At 40.1% G+C, this 21,198-nt stretch overlaps 1 protein-coding gene across 1 annotated transcript in view; it reads right to left on the bottom strand.

Annotated features, from left to right (window-relative positions):
- Positions 1–21,198, bottom strand: part of si:ch73-63e15.2 (protein strawberry notch homolog 2) — a 75,412-nt gene that overhangs the window by 5,204 nt on the left and 49,010 nt on the right. Inside the window, exons 5-31 of the mRNA XM_047375044.1 lie at positions 15,556–15,732; positions 14,482–14,565; positions 13,988–14,093; positions 13,728–13,888; positions 13,485–13,618; positions 12,073–12,163; positions 11,806–11,949; positions 11,570–11,687; positions 11,383–11,488; positions 11,106–11,259; positions 10,805–10,981; positions 10,124–10,221; positions 9,579–9,664; positions 8,568–8,750; positions 8,347–8,468; positions 8,112–8,243; positions 7,839–7,974; positions 6,821–6,933; positions 4,502–4,573; positions 4,282–4,390; positions 4,123–4,194; positions 3,895–4,038; positions 3,634–3,728; positions 1,591–1,683; positions 1,344–1,475; positions 969–1,045; positions 578–768 (exon numbers count right to left, since the gene is read on the bottom strand). Of these exons, the coding sequence (XP_047231000.1) occupies positions 578–768; positions 969–1,045; positions 1,344–1,475; positions 1,591–1,683; positions 3,634–3,728; positions 3,895–4,038; positions 4,123–4,194; positions 4,282–4,390; positions 4,502–4,573; positions 6,821–6,933; positions 7,839–7,974; positions 8,112–8,243; positions 8,347–8,468; positions 8,568–8,750; positions 9,579–9,664; positions 10,124–10,221; positions 10,805–10,981; positions 11,106–11,259; positions 11,383–11,488; positions 11,570–11,687; positions 11,806–11,949; positions 12,073–12,163; positions 13,485–13,618; positions 13,728–13,888; positions 13,988–14,093; positions 14,482–14,565; positions 15,556–15,732 (3,307 nt within the window). The remainder of the gene's footprint in view (positions 1–577; positions 769–968; positions 1,046–1,343; positions 1,476–1,590; positions 1,684–3,633; positions 3,729–3,894; positions 4,039–4,122; positions 4,195–4,281; positions 4,391–4,501; positions 4,574–6,820; positions 6,934–7,838; positions 7,975–8,111; positions 8,244–8,346; positions 8,469–8,567; positions 8,751–9,578; positions 9,665–10,123; positions 10,222–10,804; positions 10,982–11,105; positions 11,260–11,382; positions 11,489–11,569; positions 11,688–11,805; positions 11,950–12,072; positions 12,164–13,484; positions 13,619–13,727; positions 13,889–13,987; positions 14,094–14,481; positions 14,566–15,555; positions 15,733–21,198) is intronic.

The raw sequence follows: 21,198 nt of genomic DNA, 5'->3' as shown, positions 1-21,198 counted from the left end.
CTCAGGTGGGAGAATGATTCACAAGTACAATTATTAGTTGTACACAAAGTCCTGGAAATTCATTCCTGGAAGATTAACAAAGACAAAACCACAAGCCATGTAGAGGACAGTAAAACATGGTGGTGGCAACAGGAATAAAACCTGTTCCTAAATCCTAAAGATACAACCAGAACTACAATAAAATTGTTTACATCAAGAAATATATATATATATATATATATCTGAATGGTCCAGTCAAAGTCCACACCTAAATACAATTGAGAATAGGTGGCAAGACTTAAAAGATGGATGTTCACAGTCGCTCTTCATCCGATGTGACTGAGCTTGATCAAAGAATAGCCAGAAGAATTGGTGAAATATTTAAAATAATATACATCCTTTTTCATATTTCCTCTCCAGTTCACAATTACGCACTACTTGATGTTTCTTAGTGACATAAAATACCAAAAATTAAATTTCAGTTTGTGATGTAGTGAGACAAAATGTGAAAAAAGTTTCAAACTGTTTGGAAATAAAACCTTTGGAAATATGTGTTTTACCATCGGTGCACCAATGGTAAAGCGTTGGTCGTACTAACCAACTTGCTTGTTATGCTGCTTAGTTTTGAGGCGGACGATCTGCAGAATGCTGGAGCTGGTGATGTCCGACACCACGTCTGAGACCCGCTTCCACACCCGTAACAAAGCTCCACACAGCATGTGATACTGACGGAGTCGCATCCCCGCCAGACACTCCTGGCCCTCCTCAATTTTCTTACACTTCCCATTCCTGTAGGAAGTAGAGAGGAAATAGATAAGTAACACATAACAAAATATTTTTTTCATCTGCTAACTGTAACGCATCTTTATGACTAATTTAGAAATCATTGGAAATGACATGTAATAGTTAAAGCCACACAACGCTGAGGAGGCCGAGAGGAAGCTTGAGCCCAAAATCCTCAGGGATTGTTGTGGAGTTTGTTTACTTACCAGTTGGCGTGGCTACAGTTCTTGAAGGAAAAGGTGAACTGGTTCTCCCAGCTCTCCCTGGCCTCCATGAAAGTAACCTGAAACAACACAGAGTCAACACCATAATCAGCTGAAAGACCAGAAAGTCTGCAGGCTGGTAAAATACATCTTTAGCAGAACACATCCACTAGGGGGCAGCAGACTCCACACTGTAAAAGTCCACCTTTTTAACTACAATTTCCAGAGTAACTACTTTTAAAATACTTATTATTGTCAGGAAAGATACAATGTCTGTTCATATTAAGGCAGAGAATATGTGATAAATACAAAAATAAGGTGTGTTAAAAGCAGTGGAAAGGTGCTCATATTTGCCTAACCGGTTAGTCGGGTTTTTACCTTTCTGTAACGTTGCAGCAGGTTGTTGAGACTCTCAGGCTGAGTCTGCTTGCCAATGTTGGGCTTGTAGATGTTGATGTTTTTACCTCTTCCCTGCTCGGCCAGCAGCACGCACGGACTGTTACCTCGCAGCTGCAGAGAGGACACACACACCCACACACACAGTTTCAGTATATATTGAATTTAAAGCACACAGGGAGTCCTATTAAAAGTCTAAGGTTGTCTGGACAGAGATAGATGAACTGACCTTATGGGAAAGGTAGAATCCCTCATCAGGACCAGTGAGCTTCAGCGACCTGTTGTACGCCTCCTCCCAGGGCATTCCTCTGTCCACGCTGATCTGCAGGGGTAAAAAACATGTGAGTCTAGAGCCTGCTGTGACACTGAGAGACAGACAGATCTAAACAGCTGGTACATAAATGTTCTGATGTTTTTCAAACAAATACTATCGTAATCTGAGAAATATCCACACAATAAACTCACTTTTCACTTAAGGTACTGAGAACACTACCTCCCATTTTTAAGTGTTTAGATTTCAGGGATCTGCAAACATCTGTGTTGAAGACATTAAGCAACACTGAAGAGGAAAGCTGGCTCTGCAAGCTACTAAAACCTCTGGTGTTCTTTAAGTTTGACTTTTCTTATATGTTGGTAAATAATAACAAAAGAATGAACAAATTTCAACACTCTGTGAAATGCTGGTCCTGATGTATGAAACGCTAAAACTGAAAAAAGAAAAGTGGTTACGTTTTACTGTAACTGTCAGAAACATATTTCTTGAAGCATTTTGGTTTATATTTTATATTTCTGCAACCTACATGCTCCTGGTTGTTTCCACACTTTAGAGAGACACACACACATGCGGGCAGGTCTGTTGGCACCCCAGGCAACGATGTAACTGAAACACTTGTATTGCCAGGATGCACAGTGAACAGGATGCAAAAGGAGGTTAAAGAAATCCCCAAAACTCACTGTTAGGGATGTGTCGCTCCATACTACTCAATGACAACCATTAAAATGTATTGAACTTAAGTTGTTTGGGAGTAATACCAGAAAAACCCCGTGGAACGTCCTCAACTCTATTGGGACTTTAACTGGAATTTTAAGCAAAAAACACTTTAGGTAGGTTTGAGGTAAAACATAGGAAGAATATATATATATGATGTATATCATGACCACTGTTAGTATGGTGGTGGATTTGTGATGCTGTGGGCCTGCTTTTTCTATCAAAGGCCTTGTTAGAGCAGATGTCTTCAGGAACTGTTTGAAATATTAGGATGTTTTAAAATAGAAATTTAGTGGCTTCTGCCAAGTACGCAAAAAATGAACAGAAATGCTTCACCACACACAAAATCAACCTTCTTCCACAGCCTTCTCAGTCATCGAACCTAAATCCAACAGAAAACCTGTAGGTTAAGCTGAACAAAAGCAACCTAGACCGCGTGTGAGAAGAGGAGTGGAGCTTGTGAAATTTAGGAGAAAATTGAGTGATGTTCTGTAAGCAAAATGGGGTTGTAAAAAAAACTACTGTCAGCAGTGGTGCCAACATGTGTGCCACAAAGCTAGCAAACTACAAACACAGAGAAAAAAAACAGCCCTCTATCAGGCAGTCCTCTCTGTGCATGAGTCTTGTATAAATACAGGCGATATTAAACCCATGCAACTCCCTCTCTGAGCTAATTAAAATGGTCTCTATTCGCAGGATTTAGCTTGACTGTCAACTCTCAAATGTCAAGTGTAGGTTAGCCTGAAGCTGGCAGTTAAAAGCATGAGATACTAGTAATTATCCTGTTGCCACTTCCAACTAGTATCTACATGGGCTCCACAGCTCTGGGCTAAGCTTGTATAATCATAGCCTTACTGCCGGCAAAGTGACATCAATCAGAACTTAATACTGCAGTCGTAACTGCTTGAGATACCTGGGGAAGGTTACGTGGAACAGGTTTTTTTTCTCCGTTCTAATGCAAAATCCACCTGAAAGTCTTAAAATTTGATCTGTTGCTTTTTGTTTTGTGTAGATGACTAAGGGCTTATTAGAGCACTTTAACTTCAAGTGGATTCAATTGGAGACAGTAAATGATCTCAGTGGAGAACAAAATGACTGCATACTCTGAAAACGATGCATTTACAGTTATGTAAAACATCAGTCCTGTGCCATCTTTACGATGACCAGCACTTTTTGAGGCCAAACATACAGGTTACCTCACCTTATTGTACCATTTATTGTAACAACAGCTGATGGCAACTGACACACGGTACTACATCTAAAGTGAGGTTGCGTGGTGCCTACCTTATAAAGAACAACTTGTCCATCTTGAGGATTTCCGACTGTCAGGAAAGTTTCCTGCTTCTCCTCATAAATCTCATCATTGCCAGGGGCCAGATCTGGGGGAGTCACAAGAGAACCAATAGAAGATCCCACTGAGTTATCTTTAAACAAAAGGGCAAACTCCATGCCTACCAGAAGCCAATTATAAGGCAATAAAAGATTCAGAATGTTTGGATTTTAGGAACTATTTCATGTTTACCAAAAACACTTGAGACAGCATACCTAGGATTCCCATGTCATATTTGCCCTCCTTCTTGTCTTTCTCAATCAGGTAGTCGAAGTTATCTGTGAAGTACTGGAAGAGGTAGTTCTGCTTGTGGACCTCCAGGCCCAGGATGCGGTTCAGGAACTTGGTGATGCTGCAGTCTGAGAACAACACAGTGTTGTGAAGAAACCTGATCACAGAATTCAATCAAAACATCAAGTAAGGCGTTCATCTGGGCGCCTTACCTTTGTCAGTACTGATGCCTAAGCGAGGCTCCTTACAGATGATGCCAACATCCATCATTCCAACTTTCATGTCTAAAACAAAGGACATACACCTGTTTTAGTTATCAGACAACGGGGGACTACAAGTCAGAGAAAAATGTTCCCTGTTTACAGCCTGACCTCTGAAGAACATGGATTCACCCCCAGGGTATCCTTTGGGAGCGGGGACCTTGTTAACTATGTAGCCATTGATTGATTTGGTGATTTTATCCAGGGCCTTGGTACCATACTGAAAAAAGGAACATTCATTTGTAATCTAATGAGCATATAATAAGAAAAACAGTGAATTTTTACTTTAAAGGATGTTAATTATTTTCAAAGGCTCCTAAAAAATACCCACCTTGTTCTCAAAGTTGTACTTGCTCAGGTCCCTCGACTCAGTGGCTCTTCTGTCACCGTGGGTCAGAGCACCCTGCACAGAGCGAGAACAGCAACTCTTCAATATCATAAGCTTCAATTCCAGGTAGAAGTACTATTTTACCACCTTATATAATGCTAATCTATACTCACAACCATGTCATTCTTATAGGATTAAAATAACATCTCAGCCTAAAGTATAGCATGAAGATTTTTAACTGAGCTACAATTAAGCACGAGGTCCTCGCATCAGAGGAACATGTAGGTTTTAAAAAGCTGCAAATTGAAAATGACTTAATTTTTGTATCGTACGGTTCAGTTGTTCCGAGATACCTATGAGCTGCCCCCTCCCCACTTGCTGCTGTACACTGCCAGTCAGCTGGCTGAAAGAAGGCTACTGCAGCTTTCACTCAGATATACGCAAGGGAAATTTGACCGTTTGAAAATACTTGTGGTTGCCAAAATGTGTGCAACCATGGTGTGGAAATTAAAGGAGCACCGACTATCATTCTGTCATTAAACTAGGTTGCTAAGCTATAAGCTGCCGACTGCAGGCTGGCTACCTTAGTAGATAGCCCAACTAATTATCCAGCTAAAATCAGTTATACTTGTGTTACCTTATCAACAGCATAACAGCAAAAAGGTATTACATTTTGTGCAATAAGCATTTGAAAATTAGTATTAAATGTATCAAGTTCTTTTATTCTCAATATTGGTATTATTATAAATATGTGTATTAAAACCCAATTAACAATGTTCTACATGACATTAGTCTAGATGTCAAAATCCATATTAGGGCTGCACAATATACTGTCATTACGAGGTCAATGTAGGCCATAATAATATCACCAAGGACCGCCAAGGAAATATGATATTTGTTATACATTTTAGTTTAAATGTGTTTTTCAAATACTAGGATAATCTAATACCAGTCCATGGCTGCTTATAGAAATGAATATGTTAATAGAAGCGGGTCTGGGATTATAATCAAGTTTAAAGTGAAAATGGACTAAATTCTGAGTGTGTGAAGGAAATTTCAGGCAAAGCCAAGTGAAAAGCAGCAGCCAGCTAAAAAAAAAAAAACAATGATAGGAAAACAGAGGGATCTCTTTGCCAAAACTGCCTTCACAGCTATTCTTGAGTCCCTTGGTTACAAAGCCGTCAGGTTGGGCTGACTCTGCTTTATCCAGTTTGAGCACGCAGCCGGATCAGAAGTGAACTATTCTTGATACATATTTACCACACGCTCAGCTGGCAAAAACGACTTCCTGGAACCACCATCCCCTCCCCCTCCTTACCCTTTTCCCCCAGAACAATTTGTCACTATGGAAATAGAGTTGTGCTGGTGCAGAAATGCATCGATAATGGAAAATAACTGTAAAATAACTGTAGTCTTAAATCATAAAGACAGGCTCTTTTGCTTTGGTTGCTCGGTTTTCCGTTGGGGGAAAGACCCAGGATGTGTTGAGGTTTGTGAAGAAACAAAGGATTCTCCAGCAACTATCCCAAAGGAACAGGAAGGACAGAGAGTGAAGTTGCAATAACAACCCAAAGGCTCCACAGTTAATAAAAATAAAGAAAAGATCTTCTTTGTTTACAGTAAAATCGTTTTTTCACAGATTTAAAATGAACAGGACACTTCTTCTCTGAGTGAGAATTCCTTCTGCCAAAGGAAAAATAAAGATACTGTGCAAACATCACAAACACATCAAGCTGGGTACTAGAGATTTTAGTCAATTCTGATTTCACTTTAAGGGTTATTATATAGAAAGATTTAAGAGCCGCATAAAATATAGTGGTTCCAGCCTTCCAGCTATAAGTGGTCATTAAATATTTATATTAGGAAAAGATCCAACTTTTACAGTTATTTTAAAACAACAAAATGAGTTGTGATTAGCCCGGCTGTGACCATGTGTACAGTCTAGTGAATGAAACATCAGCTTAACTTCTAAAAAGCTGCCAACATTTCCAAATCTAGCATGTTCTGTTCAGTGGACGGTCAATATGTTAAAACAGAACAACTTGCCCTCCTACGTCAGCCTTCCTATTGTCTGCTTCAAGTCTTACTCTCACTTGCAGCATGAACATCTGACATGTTTCCTTCTGAAAAACCTCATAAATCTCTTTGCTTCTTCTAATGTCATTTTTTTAAGAACCACTTCATTGATACTAAATACAGATCATTTTAAAACAACTTCTATGCTGAAGAGTGTTTTGTTACCAACACCTGGTTGTACTACATAAAGTGATTTCACTGATCAAGCTAAGCATTCCAGGGATGTATACTCAGTACTCCAGTTACCAGGCTCTCGAGTCTTTTGGCCACAATAGATGCAAAACGTCTCTCCCCGGCCAACTCTGAGATGAGGAAGATGTACTCCGGTGCTGTGACCTGATTGGACCGATGAGTACGACCTGGAAAATAACAGGAGAGGTGAGACCATGCCTACAACTTCTAAAGATGATGTCTACAGTCTGTCATTTCATTTGTCCTTAAAGTAGTGGCCCTCAACTTCACAGTTCAACTTTTATTAGAGTGGTGCTTATGCATTGCAGTAACAGATTTGGGTCATGCGTAGATTTTAAGATACGCTTGTCTAAATGTTGCTCTGCTTTCAGCGGCTTTCAATGGGCAGATAAAAAAAGTTAAACAAATACAAATTGGAGATTTGAAGTCATAGGAAACTGAATCCAGAGCCATAATACATTTAAATCACAAATAAAAATAGGACATTGTTATTGACATATTCCGAAATCAAAAAATGGTGGAAAATGGTATCGAAAGTGTGGGAGATGATCATAAAGCTCGGATGGGAGGGTAGTTACTAACAAAAACAACAAATAATTTCCAAAGAGCTTTTTTTTCTTTAACCTTTTGCAACTTCCAGAGAAATGTTTCACAATTAAATAAACTATTTATGCTGGCTCCGAGTATGAGAAGGAACTATCTGTGTCAAACGTCCAACTAAGCATAATTTAAGTTTCACAGAAACATGCTAGATACATAACTTAGGCAGCTGGAAAAATCAAGCAAATGAATAAAGGTCTTTGTAGGAATGTGCTGCCGCATACAGGATAAAACAAATGAGACAGAGGAGGAAGAGAGTAACTTCTCATCTTAGGCATAAAAACAAGTAGGGTTTGAGGTTAGGACATTAAACAATTGAACGTTGACTTGCATCAACTGACACACTGCAATAACTACCTTAAAGTGCAGAAGCTTCCAAAGGTCAGAGTTTTTCTACAAAATTCCCCAAGACTGTGGAAAAAGGGCTTTTAAAAGAAAGTAACTGACTCCAAGGTATATTTCCCTGACTTACCAAACTGCTGGATGGCCCTGTCTGCGCTCCAAGGCAGCTCCAGGGTCATGTGGACCCTTCGCCTCTGGTTTTTCACTCGTTTGTCTGCCTGCAGGGAAATCCCTGAGCTGGCTGCTTCTGAGATGATGGCCACCAACTGCAACAAACAGGTCCGGACATTAATGCAGGTCAAACAAAAGGATGTCCATCAAGTGACAAATTCTTATATCATCACAGGCAGACAGTAAATCTGTTCTACAAGATCTGCTGATGCACTAAATTGCCATTTCTGACCTTTTCTCCGCTCATGAAGCGGTCTTTCTCCTTGATGTTGATTTGGTCGATTGTGGAGCCTTGCTCGGCCCGGGACTCGTAGCGAACGGTGCCATCTGGACGTCGCACGACGCGACCTTTACGTCCCGTCATCTGTACAGACATCATAAATATCATACCAACAATGCAAACGTTCTTTTTTTTGTTGCAAAAAACAGCTGCCCACAGCTGAGGAAGTGGGGGTAAAACCTCATACCTCAGAAACTTTATCTGGTCCTCCAAATCTATCTATGAGCACGTCCAATGTGTTGAGAGGTAGTTCTTTTCCCAGTTCAGCAATTTTATTGAGCAGGCCCTGTTTCATCTCCTCTATCCTGGCTGCGACCCCAAAAAAGAAAAGCGCAGTGGAGGTGAGTCGTAAAATTCAGAATGTATGCGAGGCAAGAGAGGAAACCTATAGACGGGGAGCGGCTCTACCTGACTGGCAGCTAGTGTGGTTAACAAAGATGACGTCATCGTTGTCTTGCAGGGAGTCTGGCGAGGAGTTGGAGTCTGTGTCCATACCCTCAGAGTCGCTGCTGCTGTCATCAGAGATGTTGATCACACCACCGCTGTCCACCGTGTGTTTGGGCATCTTTGGGTGGCGACCTCGAGGCTTCCCTGATTGAACGATTTGACGTCATGTTACAGAAATCACACAATTAGGTCTTACTAAAAAGAATATTTAACATATAATTTCAGTTCTGGTATTCCACAGTTGACCTGACTCAAATGTTTAGCCTAGCTTCTATATAGAGTCTTGACTTGGGTCTGATGGAGAATCTGTGGAGGGAGCTAAAGATTAGGGTGATGGTAAAGAGTCTTCCAACCTCAAACACTTGGAGCTCATACAAATAAGGAATGGAATTGAAACATGAAACATGCAAAAAGCATGTCAACAATTACAAGCTTTGAATTGTGAGTCAAATCTGCAACTTCTAAACTCATAAGCAGTTATAAATAATGATAGGAATATTTAGAGCGAAGTTTTGTGAGCATTGGTATCTTAACTCTGTTTGAAAAAAAACAAAACAAAAAACAAACAGTTTTATTGCTGTGTGTTGCATTCTGCTTTTAAAGAATTACATGTCAAGTTCAACCTGTATTTAAAGTCCAAAAATTAAGTAAAACTGTCATTGGATTTTTATCATAAATGTGCAATCTCTTAGTGAGTCAAAGTCCAAAATACTAAAGGGTGAAAGGTTAAAATCAAGTTTTGATGGGGGAAATTGTAGATAAAGCATGTAAATTAAATATAAATCAGTGTAAAATCTACTGCATTTTTAAAGCTATTTGTCCGTTAGCCTGGAAAGCCAAATATTTGCTCATATTTAATTTAAATCTCTTCCATACTTGTCCACACCTGGAAAATAAGAAAAGCTAATTCCTTATTTTTCCATACTTTGTAGGTTGGTTTTGAGTGTTATATTGTTTCGTTGTGCTTTGTACCTTTTTTTCTCTTATTCCCCGGTGCCTTCTCTCTCCTTTGTTTCTCTGAAGGAAAGTGCTTTGATACAAGAGACTGGAATACTCCCCTAGAGCAAAGGAGAGGACGCAAAAAGAAAGACAAGCCTTTTTAATGATGTCATAGCTGCAAGGATAACACAGAGCAGTTTTACCACACTGTGCATTGCTGATTTGGCCTCATTAAAGCTGCCAGGTGCTGACAGGCGGATAAAGATGCTGCGGGGTGATTTAATATGATCAGGCTTTCAGACATGTCTGCTTCAAGAGGCTCAGGGTCAACCAAGTTCATAGCACTCAAAACTTCCTTTTTTCTTTTTTAATGAATGAGTCATTTGTTGCTTAAATACTTGCAGCTAACAAAGAAGTAACCCGCTTTGAATTAGCACAAACCAAGACGTATGACATGCGTACTCTTAGTGTGCGTGGAACGACCCCAAACATAGAATCATTACTACAGCAGCTGGTTTGACAAAATGATCAAAGATGAAACCAAACAGCCAGGAAAACTAGATTTTTTTTTAACTCACTCTGCTGCAGAAACAAATCTGTCAAGATGGCCATCATTTTCGTCCAAGACCTCTCTGGTACGTGATTCTCCAGTAGACTGCAGCCCGATTACTATGCACTGTGATGGAACAAAAACAAGACAAATGCACATCGGCTTTTCTCTAAGACAAATCAGCATAAATACAGACTCATTTCTGAATTGTGTTGAGCAATATTAACAAATCTTAAGGACTTTTCTGGAAAGATCGCAAAAAAGTCCGTCGTGACTGAACGTTGTAGTTTTGTTTCACAACAAATCTTTTGTTTCCTATTATTTTTGGGGCCCCTTTTAAAATTTAAATCTACATTTTTACTATGACATTATGGAAAATATTTGGATGGATGGATGGATGTGAAAGGGAATAAAGTATGGGAATACAAGGAATACGAATATTTTTCTTAACTGTTTTGTTTCATATTTATCCACATCAGGAAGATACTAAAAGTCAAATTCCATCCTTTTCAATACAGTCTGACAACAACAACTACAACATAGTTGCGCTTGTGCAAATAAAATGAACAATGAAACCCTGCCTGTAAATAAAATGCATTTAAACAAACATTCCTCCTTCTGTGCAGAAAGAACATCAGCTGTCGCTTGAACCTCTGTCTCATAACATTAAGATGAACAAAACTTGTATTCAAGGCTGGGTTGTGCTAACCTTTCCAGTCTCTAGCTCCTTCTTAGCCAACTCCACCAGACAGCGGACCTTGGCAGCGATACAAAGGTATTTGAAGAAGCGCTGATGAGATGACCAGAACTGCCCCCATAGCGACTTCCTGCTGACCAGGCCCAGCGCGTCAGCTGCTTGCATGAACACTTTCAACGCCTCCGCCCACTGTACACAGATTTAAGATGTCAGCTGAGACTTTATGATATTTGTAACAGAAACAAAGACAAGAATAGACAAATGGGACAGGCACGGTGATCTGATTCACATCTGACAGAGATGCGACACTTACCAGCTTGGCAGCTTTGTTGTAGACCTCTTTGAAGTCACTGTCCAGTCCAATCTCCTCGATGCGGAAAGAAACGCCAGAGAAGCTTAGCTGTCTGGCAATATACATCCCGCTCACTTTCATGTCCATGGCCACAATCTCCATAGCCCCGACCCCTCTGTATGAAAACAAAATCACTTATTTACATGATTGACTAATGGGTCAAACAGCCTTAGCTGTAACTGTAAGGGTGTTTTACTAGTTGAACTGATTCTTTCCAAATCAATCAGATCCCGCATACCTTTTCTCAATGGCGTGCAGGAAGTCATCAAAGGTCCTGAAGGGTGTGCCCTCGCCCCAGATTCCCAGGCGGCTCATATAAATCATGTTCTTTGGCTCAGAGGCGCCTAGAGGACACAAAAGAGATACTTTCAAACATGGTCCTATTTCTTGCTTGGTATAAGCTGATGTTTATCTGTCAGCCTTACCTGTGGCACTGGCATACACCACTCTGGCCTGTGGCAACTTGTTCTGTAGGTCAAGAACTGCCTTGCCCATTTTAGTGGATGTGGCGTTCTTGGCTTTGTGGCATTCATCAAAAATAATCTATAGACACGACAGGTCAAGGGTAACCAACACATACAGGTGGAAATGATTTGTTTGAGGTTCAGATGAAAGCAGAAATGACAGTTTGAGCTAGATGGACGCCAACATCAAAGGATACAACTCCATCAAAGTCATGCTTGCACCAATCCAGGATCTGTTTAATTCTTGTCCGGAGCTGCCCTCCTGCCTGACTCTCTCCAATGAGTGCAGAGTACGTTGCAAATAGGACTCCTTCTGAGGTAGCTGTGTCTCCATACTTAATCTACAAAAACATTAAAATGAATCAAATTGGAAGGAAAAAAAATCCAAAGTCTACTCTGATCCAAACACTCACAACAAAAAGAAAAAAATTTTTTTTCTAACACTAATTTCCCTCTTGACTCACCTTGTTTAAGGCATGCACTGGAATATTTGGTGCATCTATGTCTTTGAGATCTCTCTCTGCGTCATATTTCAGGTCATTGGATATGCTGAACCTGAGGGAAGGAACAAAACAAACTGTGGTTATAACTAGTATTTCACAGGCTCCAACATGCAAAGCATATTCTAGTGCACAGTAGGTCTTAAACCTGCTTCAGTGTTTTTCAAAAGTATTTATACACCTTAAACCTTTCAACATTTTGTCACATTAAAACCATCTTTTGCTGGAACTACAGCTTTAAGTCTTTCAGGGTCTTACAGGTTTTGTTCCAGTATTGCTTAGCCAGTGGTGGGCACAGCTACCCAAAAGTTAGCTTCACTAACCCATACTCTGCCAACTGAAATATTAGCTACGCTACTGCTAAAAAGATGAAAAAGGTAGCGGAGGATAATGCAAACAGCTAACTGCTAAGACCACTTTGTTAACCTTTAATAACTTAAACAACACTTTGTAACTGCAATTCAAATCTGCCTTCAGCTAGCTGCTGCATTGCACAGTGACATCTTGTCACATGTACATGTAGTTAGCCAATAGCGTGCGTAACGGACACTCCCAGACATGCCTACAACAAAAAGGAACAAACTTGTGAGTTTTGTTGGCGGACTTAAAAGTTGCGAAACCTAATTTAAAGGAAGCTAAACGGTCCGCTAAATGTTTCTGAAGTTAGCAAAAACGCTAATCCACTGAACGAAATTAGCGAATTATTGGAACCCAGCCTACCACTTTGCCTATCTATCCTGTCATTATCTCTAACCGCCTTCCCTTGCCTTGCTGAAAACAAAAATACCCAAAGCATGATGCTGCCTTCACAATGTGTCATATTGGAGTTAAAGATAATATGCAGTCAATTTACCGCCACACACCATGTTTTGTTTCAAGACCAAAAGGTTTAATGTTGGTCTTATGTGGTTAGAGCAGGAGGTTTGTGTTCCAGAGGGGACACAAGGGGCCGAGTTCGTATCCCACAGATTACCACTCTGGGTCCCTGAGCAAGACCCTTAGCCTCAGAATGCTCCCCGGGCACCGCACAATGGCAGCCCACTGCTCCCTATAAGGGATGGGTTAAATTTCGTTGTAACATACATGTGCAATGACCAATAATAAAGATGATGATTATTATTATCTGGACAGAGCACCTTCTTCTGCATGTCTGCATGGCTTGTAGCAAACTTTCTTAGTGCTCTTTGGGAACCCACCATGTCTTTCCTGAGTTTTATTTGTAAAATATAAAAGAAATGCTTCTTCCACAATTATGTCCTAGGTTGTGTTAGTCTATCACATAAAATACAATTAAGTGTATGGTTGTAGCATGGCAAAATGTTAAAAAAGGTAAAACAAGGCACTGTATTTGAGTGTAAGGAGTGTATCCTTCTTACCACAGTGCTTTCTTTCGTCCCCTAAGGTAGTTCTCCAGGATGATCCCTGCCACGGTGCGTCCCTTTCCAACGCCTGCCCCGTCTCCAATCAGGAAGCCTGCTCTCTGGTTGTTCTGGAGAATCACCTCGTGTTGCTGTTGGGAACATAGAAGGAGTAAAAATACGAGCAGAGATGCAGTTTAAAGACTGAAATGAAAACTAATTATTAAAAATTGTTTATGGATTTTCTGCTGGCATTTGCACCTGACACGCGTAGATGATGGCCTCTAACTGCAGCGCAGACAGCAGACCACTGTTAATAGTTGGCTCCGGGATAGACAGAGTGTACGTGATGTCAGGAGGAGGGACACTGGACAGCGTGTTGGTTTCCACAACTATGTCAGGATGTGAAATTCCTATTGTGGCTAAAAAAACAAAGAAAAGTCTTAGAAATAGATAAAACGGACAAGAAAAGGATAGAAATAAAGATGAATCAGATTGGGATATTCATGCTAGCAGCATACATTTTGAGGGTTTGTACTCCGCATATGTGTCAACATGCCCAAGCTCCTCTGTTTCCTCCTCCTCAGCCTCCTCTTCCTCTTCTGGTGGTGACTGCGTTCCCTGAGCCTGGACACACCACAAACAAACCACAGTAATGTAAATCACATTATTACTCTTTGGAGTATTAAAGCAAAAATAAATCTGAAAAATACAAAAGACAAATCATAAGATCATAAATGTTGTCTGAAGTTGAGAGAAAGCAGAGGATAATTTTCTCTATGCAGCATATGCATAAAGATATGTATTTGACATTAACATTAACATGGCATATGCATAACAGTAACGCTGATCAAACTGCTGTGTCAAAACAAAATCCCTAGATAAGTAACAACAATATGAGAATTGTTCAGTTGTTCAGACACACACAGACAAGCTTGTCTCTGTGTGTTAGTGAGAGCAGATAATGAATAGACTCATTTGGTTAGAAGATCAGATGGCTGGAGACAGTTGCTACCTGGAGTCCTAAAGCTGGAGTGCTGATTATAGCAGAAATATCGTCCAGACTGGTCAAGCCTTGAAACCTGCTGGTGCCATTTTGCTGTTAACAAAACATAAAATGAAGAAATACTCAAAAACTCAAATAAAGACCACAGGGCTAAATGCAAGCCACAAAAAAAAAAAAGGAAACAAAATAAAACAAAATAACAGAGAAAAAGAACACCAATCTGAGAAAAGGCTGTTTGTTTGTCATTATATGTGTCTGGGTACTTCACGGATGTCTTTCAGAGCAGCACTCAACAGAATGCAATTTGTAGGTCTGACGGTGAAAAGCCAACAACAACAAGGAGAAAAAGACGAGCATGTCGGGAAGCATAATGGGTGAAATGGTGGCTAAATGAAAAGGAATATATAAAAGCTTTCAGTAAGTCGGTGAACACAATGAATTCTAATCATGTCAAAAATATGATTGGACCCATCGAATTCAACAGGTCTCTAACAGGCAGCAATGCATGAAAAACATGGGGTGGGGGAGTTGTTTGTTAAAGATCACTGACTTACTGGAAAGATATTAATTGAAACATTTTTCATGCATCAGTAAAATAACTGAAAAATAAGAGTAATTTCTAGCAAAATTATAGGTTCTGACCTGTAATGAAACAAAGGAGTAACTGTTGCATTAAACCCTGATAATATTGGTATCAGTAAAAGTGAATTTCCTCAGATAAAATTTTAGCCTTCGCAGTGTGCAATATAAAATCAAACAATGCTAAAAATGTTTTTGCAAGCTGATCTAACATCTGAGTGAAAACAGTGTAAGTGTATGTATTATTTAGGAAACAATATCCATAAGGATTAGAGTGAGCCTGGACACTACCATAAAGACAGCAACACTACAACAGTAGTGTTAATGAGATTAGAGGGAATTTGTGACCATTGTTTTATGTTTGGTCTTTAATACCATCCTTCCCAGTGCACTCATCGGTGCACTCAGTTAAAGAAATTTCTCATATTTAACAGTTTAGTAATCATATCACTCATATTTAGCGGTAAAGGTAATAGTAGCTTTCTGGTGACCATTGCTACTGACCTCTAAGTGGCTCTGTGCTTGTGTGGCTGTGGTGGTGCTAGTGTTAATGTCCCAGAGAGTGGGCACTGTTTCCAGGTGATTAGCGCTGATGTAGGGCTGGTTATCGGCGTACTCCGACAGCGAGTCCGCCGGAGAGGAGAACAGAGAGTTCGAGAGGTCATCAATGCAGGACAGGTCCTGAAGACGAGAGAAAGACACGAGACATTTGTTACAGCCTAGATAGCGATGACCAGAGTGATAAAGTTTTAACATGTCAATATATACAAAGGCAGGTGTAAGCACCATCTCTTCTCCACCCTCAAAGCAAAGGTTGTGCAAAATAAAGTTACATGCAAAATGAGTACAACTAAGTGTGGACCATGGACAATCTTTTAGAGCAATATGAGCACAGATGAATTAAGAACTGAATGAATTTTAGCTTGACTGGCCATGACTGGTGATGGGGCCCGGTTTCAAACCTTTATCTTCTTCAGATCAGTTAATGCATCATGCTAAGCGCTACCAGGTGTTGCTGAGAACAGCTTATCTGAGCGTTGAAGTTGTTACGCAGTAAAGAAGACTCAAAGGTAGGAGAGCGAGAGGGATAACAGAAAGGCTACATGGAGTACAGTAAAGTTGCTCGTTTGTCATGGACTCTGGTGGATTTGGAAATATTAACAGGCTTTTAAGGTAAGAATCCACTTTTTTTGACTTGTTAGGTGCACTAATCATGCTAATGGCTAATTTAGGAGAGTTTAAAACGTCAGCTTTTGATAATTTCATCTTTGTTTTAAAATATTATTATTATAGTAAAGTTTACCTTAACAGCTAACCCTCATTCACACACGTGATGTGAAATAGCCTCTGCTCCTTATGTCAATAATATGATGCCCTCACAGCATGAAGGCTAGAAAAAAAGTATTTTGAGAAGTTCTCCTATATCTTTTTATACTATAGCCCTTTAAGAGAAACTGTAACCAAACTTGGTATCAATCCTAACAAAAATTAAAGATGGGAAAACAAGCAACAAAATTCTGATTGGTTCATCTCTAAACACACATATCCACAATGCAGGTGTGTGAGAATGAGCATATGATGCAGAGAAGTGGGAGTTTGGCACATTGAGCATTTTGTGTGTCATTTCAGCTCTGGCTGCCTCGCAGTTCACAACCCACTCAAATCCTTTCCAAAGCCATTTGCATGTCTTACTCTTTAACTAGCCTCTCCCCTACACACCACGGCCCCCAGAGACATGTAAACATAGATCGTATGTGCACATGTGCGTGTGTGTGTGGATAACGGTGGGCTAAACTGTTTTTGGAAACGGACCTTTATGATTTAGCCAGTGAGAACATGTAGTCCATGAGGGTAACTTCATCAAAGCCATGTGTGGAAATTCCCATACCCACCACTCCATACACTTACACATGCAGGCACTATAATGTTTGTAAATAATAGCCCATCACACACTGCAGGATATCATAGTAATTATTGTGCCAGAGGGAGCAATGAACCACTTCCTGTGAGCTCATGTGATTTCATCAGAGAGCAGATGTAAACAAAATGGAGACTCTACTGAAACAATGTGCGTTAACGTTAGCTAAACTTTGCAGAGAGAGCAGAAAAATAAAACAAAAATATTAGAAGAGCTACGACAGGGAACAGAAATGGCTGGGGAAATGAGAGCGACGTGTGGCCTTTAGCAAGAAACTGGAGAGGAGGATTTAGCAACAGCTTGCTAATATTTGTTTAAAGGGCAGAAGAAGAAGGGCTGATACTTGACAAATGCTCAGCTGCTTGTAGGTTATAACCATTGTGATTTTAACTCCATGTGTTTGATTATACTAAGGGTGCTCCACTTATAAATATATGAGCACAGACACTGGAAGCAGATTTCTTTTCTAATTTCTCTTTAATCTACACTAAATCTAAACAAGTTCTGTTTTCCTGTTAGCAGTCATGTGACTAAAAAAACAACGAGACAAATTAGTGGGAGCATAATGCTGTGGGCATGCTTTTCTTCCAGTCAAAGTCCAGACTAGAGACAAGCTTGCTGTAAGGTAGCTAACTCTTTAACATTTTACATTGCTTTATGGGTTGCACAAACACCCACTTCTGATATATGTGACCTGTTCGTGACCCTCAATTAAGGTAGTTTTAAAAACTAAGCTGTAGCACCATGCAAAGGTACTAAAGGTTTTCCCATTTTTCCCATTAAAACCACAGACTTCACTATTTTATTGGCGTTTTAAATGATAGACCAAAACAAAACAAAAAACTGAAAAAGTATCAAACAAAAAAACTGAAATAAATTTTCTGTAATGTCACAAACAAGCACTACTTTCTGTTTATCTACAACAAAAAACTCCAATAAAATAAAAAGTTTCTGTAAGTACTTTTAGTTATAGAGTGCAATTTCCTGCATTCTTTCTGCAAAAAAAACCCCTAAAATGGTCTTTGAAGAAAGGATGATGAAGCACTGAGCATGAAAAAGCAAAAGGTCTACAAACAGAGTGAAATGATCAGCTTTCATACTGACTCACTGTTAACAATATGCTGCTACAGAGGACTGCTGAGAAGCTGCTAGGACTACTGTCATAGTTGCCTGTTAAGACATTACTCACAGTTCATCTGAAATTGTTTCACATCCATGAGAGGATGAGACCTAGAGCTCCCAGTGTTAACATGATGACATCATGCTGGAATGGGACACAGCGAGTATAACACGCGGCAGTGAGCAAGCAAAAAAAACATGACCTGCATGTTGGAGATGGTTGTGTGTTGTGGAAAAATGCCTTTTTCTGTGTCTAGAATTCAGTGTTCAGTGTTTTCTGGTAACTATGGGACTGTTGCTGGTTCCACAATCATTTTACCACCTTCCTAATTCCTGTTTTCCGCTTGTTTTGGTTTATGCGTTCACTTCCTGAGGGCAAGATAAGGCATGAAAGCTGCAGGAAGGCAACAACGTTGCTCTACATAGGATATAGTGAAATGGGACAACCAGCTTTTGTGTAGTGACATAGGCGTAGTCCATATAACCCCCTTGTCCATTTCTTTACATTAATCTCAGTCTGTCATCACATCTCATCCCTCTCTTTGTTTGCGTTCTTTGTTGGCATCCACTCCTCCTGGTACTTTAGACTTTGGCTGAATAAGGACACAAAACATGCCTTCACCACGGAAAAGAAGAAGAAACCAAGCGTGTTAATAGCAAACGTTGAATGACAAGCCAATAGAAGCTCATTTTTTTTTTATAGGAATTAAAAACAAATAACTACTCTCTAAAATCTATTTTCTTTGTTTCAAAATAAAAGCTGGGACTAAAGCAGTCCACATTTTCCACTAATAAAGCCTTTATTATATGACTGGCAATAAAGTCACTAGACATTCCAAGTCATTGGTCTGTGTTCAGCGCCGTTATTGACCCGACCAGCATGACTCTGAGGAATCAGTGAACTACAGCAGATTTAACTAAGACGCGTCCGAGCTCGGTGCCGTGCTAATCGGGTTATGCAGCCGGGCGTAACAGAGGCGGCAGTCTTTGCACCGCTGCAGGCCTGTACCCAGGGCTACTTCAGTTACTGCTCCTGTGAGTGGCCCTGCCAAGCAGAGATAAGGCCTGAATTCCTACTGGCCCGATGGTAATCTGTCTCCTTCTACAGTACGCAGCCTGCAGTCATCTAACTGCTAATTCTGCCTCTCTGACACTGTCTCTCTGTGATGTGCTAAAACTTTTTTTTTCCTTTCTTGCAGCGAACAAAATTCGTGATCAGCAAATATATGCAAATGTTGCTTTCATTATTGCTTTCTGGGAATTCATTCAGTTTGGAAGCTTTATAAACAGGTTCAACCATATGTGCCTCAGAGCCCATAGACACGTTTTCTTTCTGTCATTTGTTCACTCTGTTGTTTAGTCCTGTTACTTGTTCCTCCTTTATTTCAGCTTCTTCTCTATTGTGCATTCTCAAGCCACCAGCCAAGGCATGATGCACAAATCCATATACGAGACACAATGTGTCCATAAAGACAGCATCTTCTAAACACTACCACCACTTAGCTGCCTGATGATGATTAATGCATGCACAGAGACAAGCTTCCCCAGCTTGCAAGATACGTGCAGAGCTGCAGTGGTCTTTTGTTTTGGGTGGCAATGGCAGAAGGTGTTGTTTATCAGCTCAAACAATCAGAGCTGGAACATCAATCATAAACCTTAGAGATGTTTGCTGTGTAATTATTGTGAAGATGCTGGACTACTTGCATAGGAAGTAACACGTTCACACAGACTTTTTATATCAGCAGGTCAGATCTCAAAGAAAACCAGAAATCTGCACCGGCCAGAAAAAGCCTGACTGGTGAATCTCTATTGCTACATTATAGAGGCTACAGTTCTCCTGATTTTCAGAAAGTATACTTCAGGTAGGATTCAACTGCTATGTTCACACATCAGCTCTTTAACCCAATACAGATTTTGTTTTGTGTGGTGGTTCAAACTACTGTTAAATTACGACCAGCATCAGACTTAATTTTGAACAGTTGACGAACCCAAAGCGACGTGCATGCACAGAAGGAGAATGTAGATATTAACTTCTGTACACACAACACTGTTCACGGAAGTTAAAATGAATGTCAGCGTCTGTGCATCATTTTGTAAGTTGTTGAGCAATGGGAGCCGACAATATTATGATTACATCTTAAGAAGATGAAGAAATGTAAGAAAAAAAAAAGAGAGCACGACTCCTAACCATGGCCTTTTTTGGAGCAGTGACTGCTACTTCTGTAGAAAAGCTTGTGTAAATGTGTGGTCAGAGCCAGGACAATGACGTGGAAGTTGCATGTAATGCAACAGGACCGTTCAGACTGTGGACGCTTTAAAAACCCATCGGATACGTTTCCGATTTGGTACCACATGTGAAAGTGGCACAGTTCTGATTTTTATTAAGAGGTGAAAAAAAATCGGAATTGTTCCGTTCTTACTGCCATGAAAAAGTCAGATACGGGTCGCATTTTCCTGCTGTGTGAAGGTAGCCAGTGTTATCAGTCCTGAGCAACCTCCTGTTAAACTCAATAACCTGCTTCAGTGCATGGCCAAAGGCTGAGGTTTCAGACATGCCAGGCCCAGCCACAGGGCTTTCCCCTCCTACACACTGCCAGTTTGGCTGCTTTTCCAAGGCCAGGAAACAAGTCAACCTGGCCACCCCCTTTCCCCTGCACACCCACTGGCATACAAACTGACACCTAAAATGACCTCAGCATTTCAACTGTATGTGTATGTCATCCATTCACATTTTTATCAACTTCCCTTGAAAATTAAGCTACTGCCCAACTTGTTTCCTATCCTTCTGTCAGTTGTTTTTCCTTCTGTTATTTTGGCTTCTCTTTGTAGTTTCAATTTAATTCAAAATTACATTATTAATCTCAAAGGGAAATTAAATAATGTTGTAGCTCATCTAATACAGGTTTCTTCAAAGAGCCGTTATATGCTGATGGTGTATGTTCCAGTTTAAGACTTCCCATGGAGTTCTGTCACAGCAACACTGTCAACTAGACTTAACACTTCACAGATAATCTGTTCCATCATTATGTCTTGGAGTTTTCTTTGTTTGAAACACAAACAGCATGTCTATAGGAAAATTCTCACACAAATCTAAGAGTGTGAATTAATCA

The sequence above is a fragment of the Girardinichthys multiradiatus genome, chromosome 9, assembly GCF_021462225.1.
Source record: "Girardinichthys multiradiatus isolate DD_20200921_A chromosome 9, DD_fGirMul_XY1, whole genome shotgun sequence".
NCBI classification, from domain to species: Eukaryota; Metazoa; Chordata; class Actinopteri; order Cyprinodontiformes; family Goodeidae; genus Girardinichthys; species Girardinichthys multiradiatus.
The sequence above is the reverse complement of the archived record's forward strand: the minus strand, read 5'-3'. Positions and strand labels throughout refer to the sequence as shown.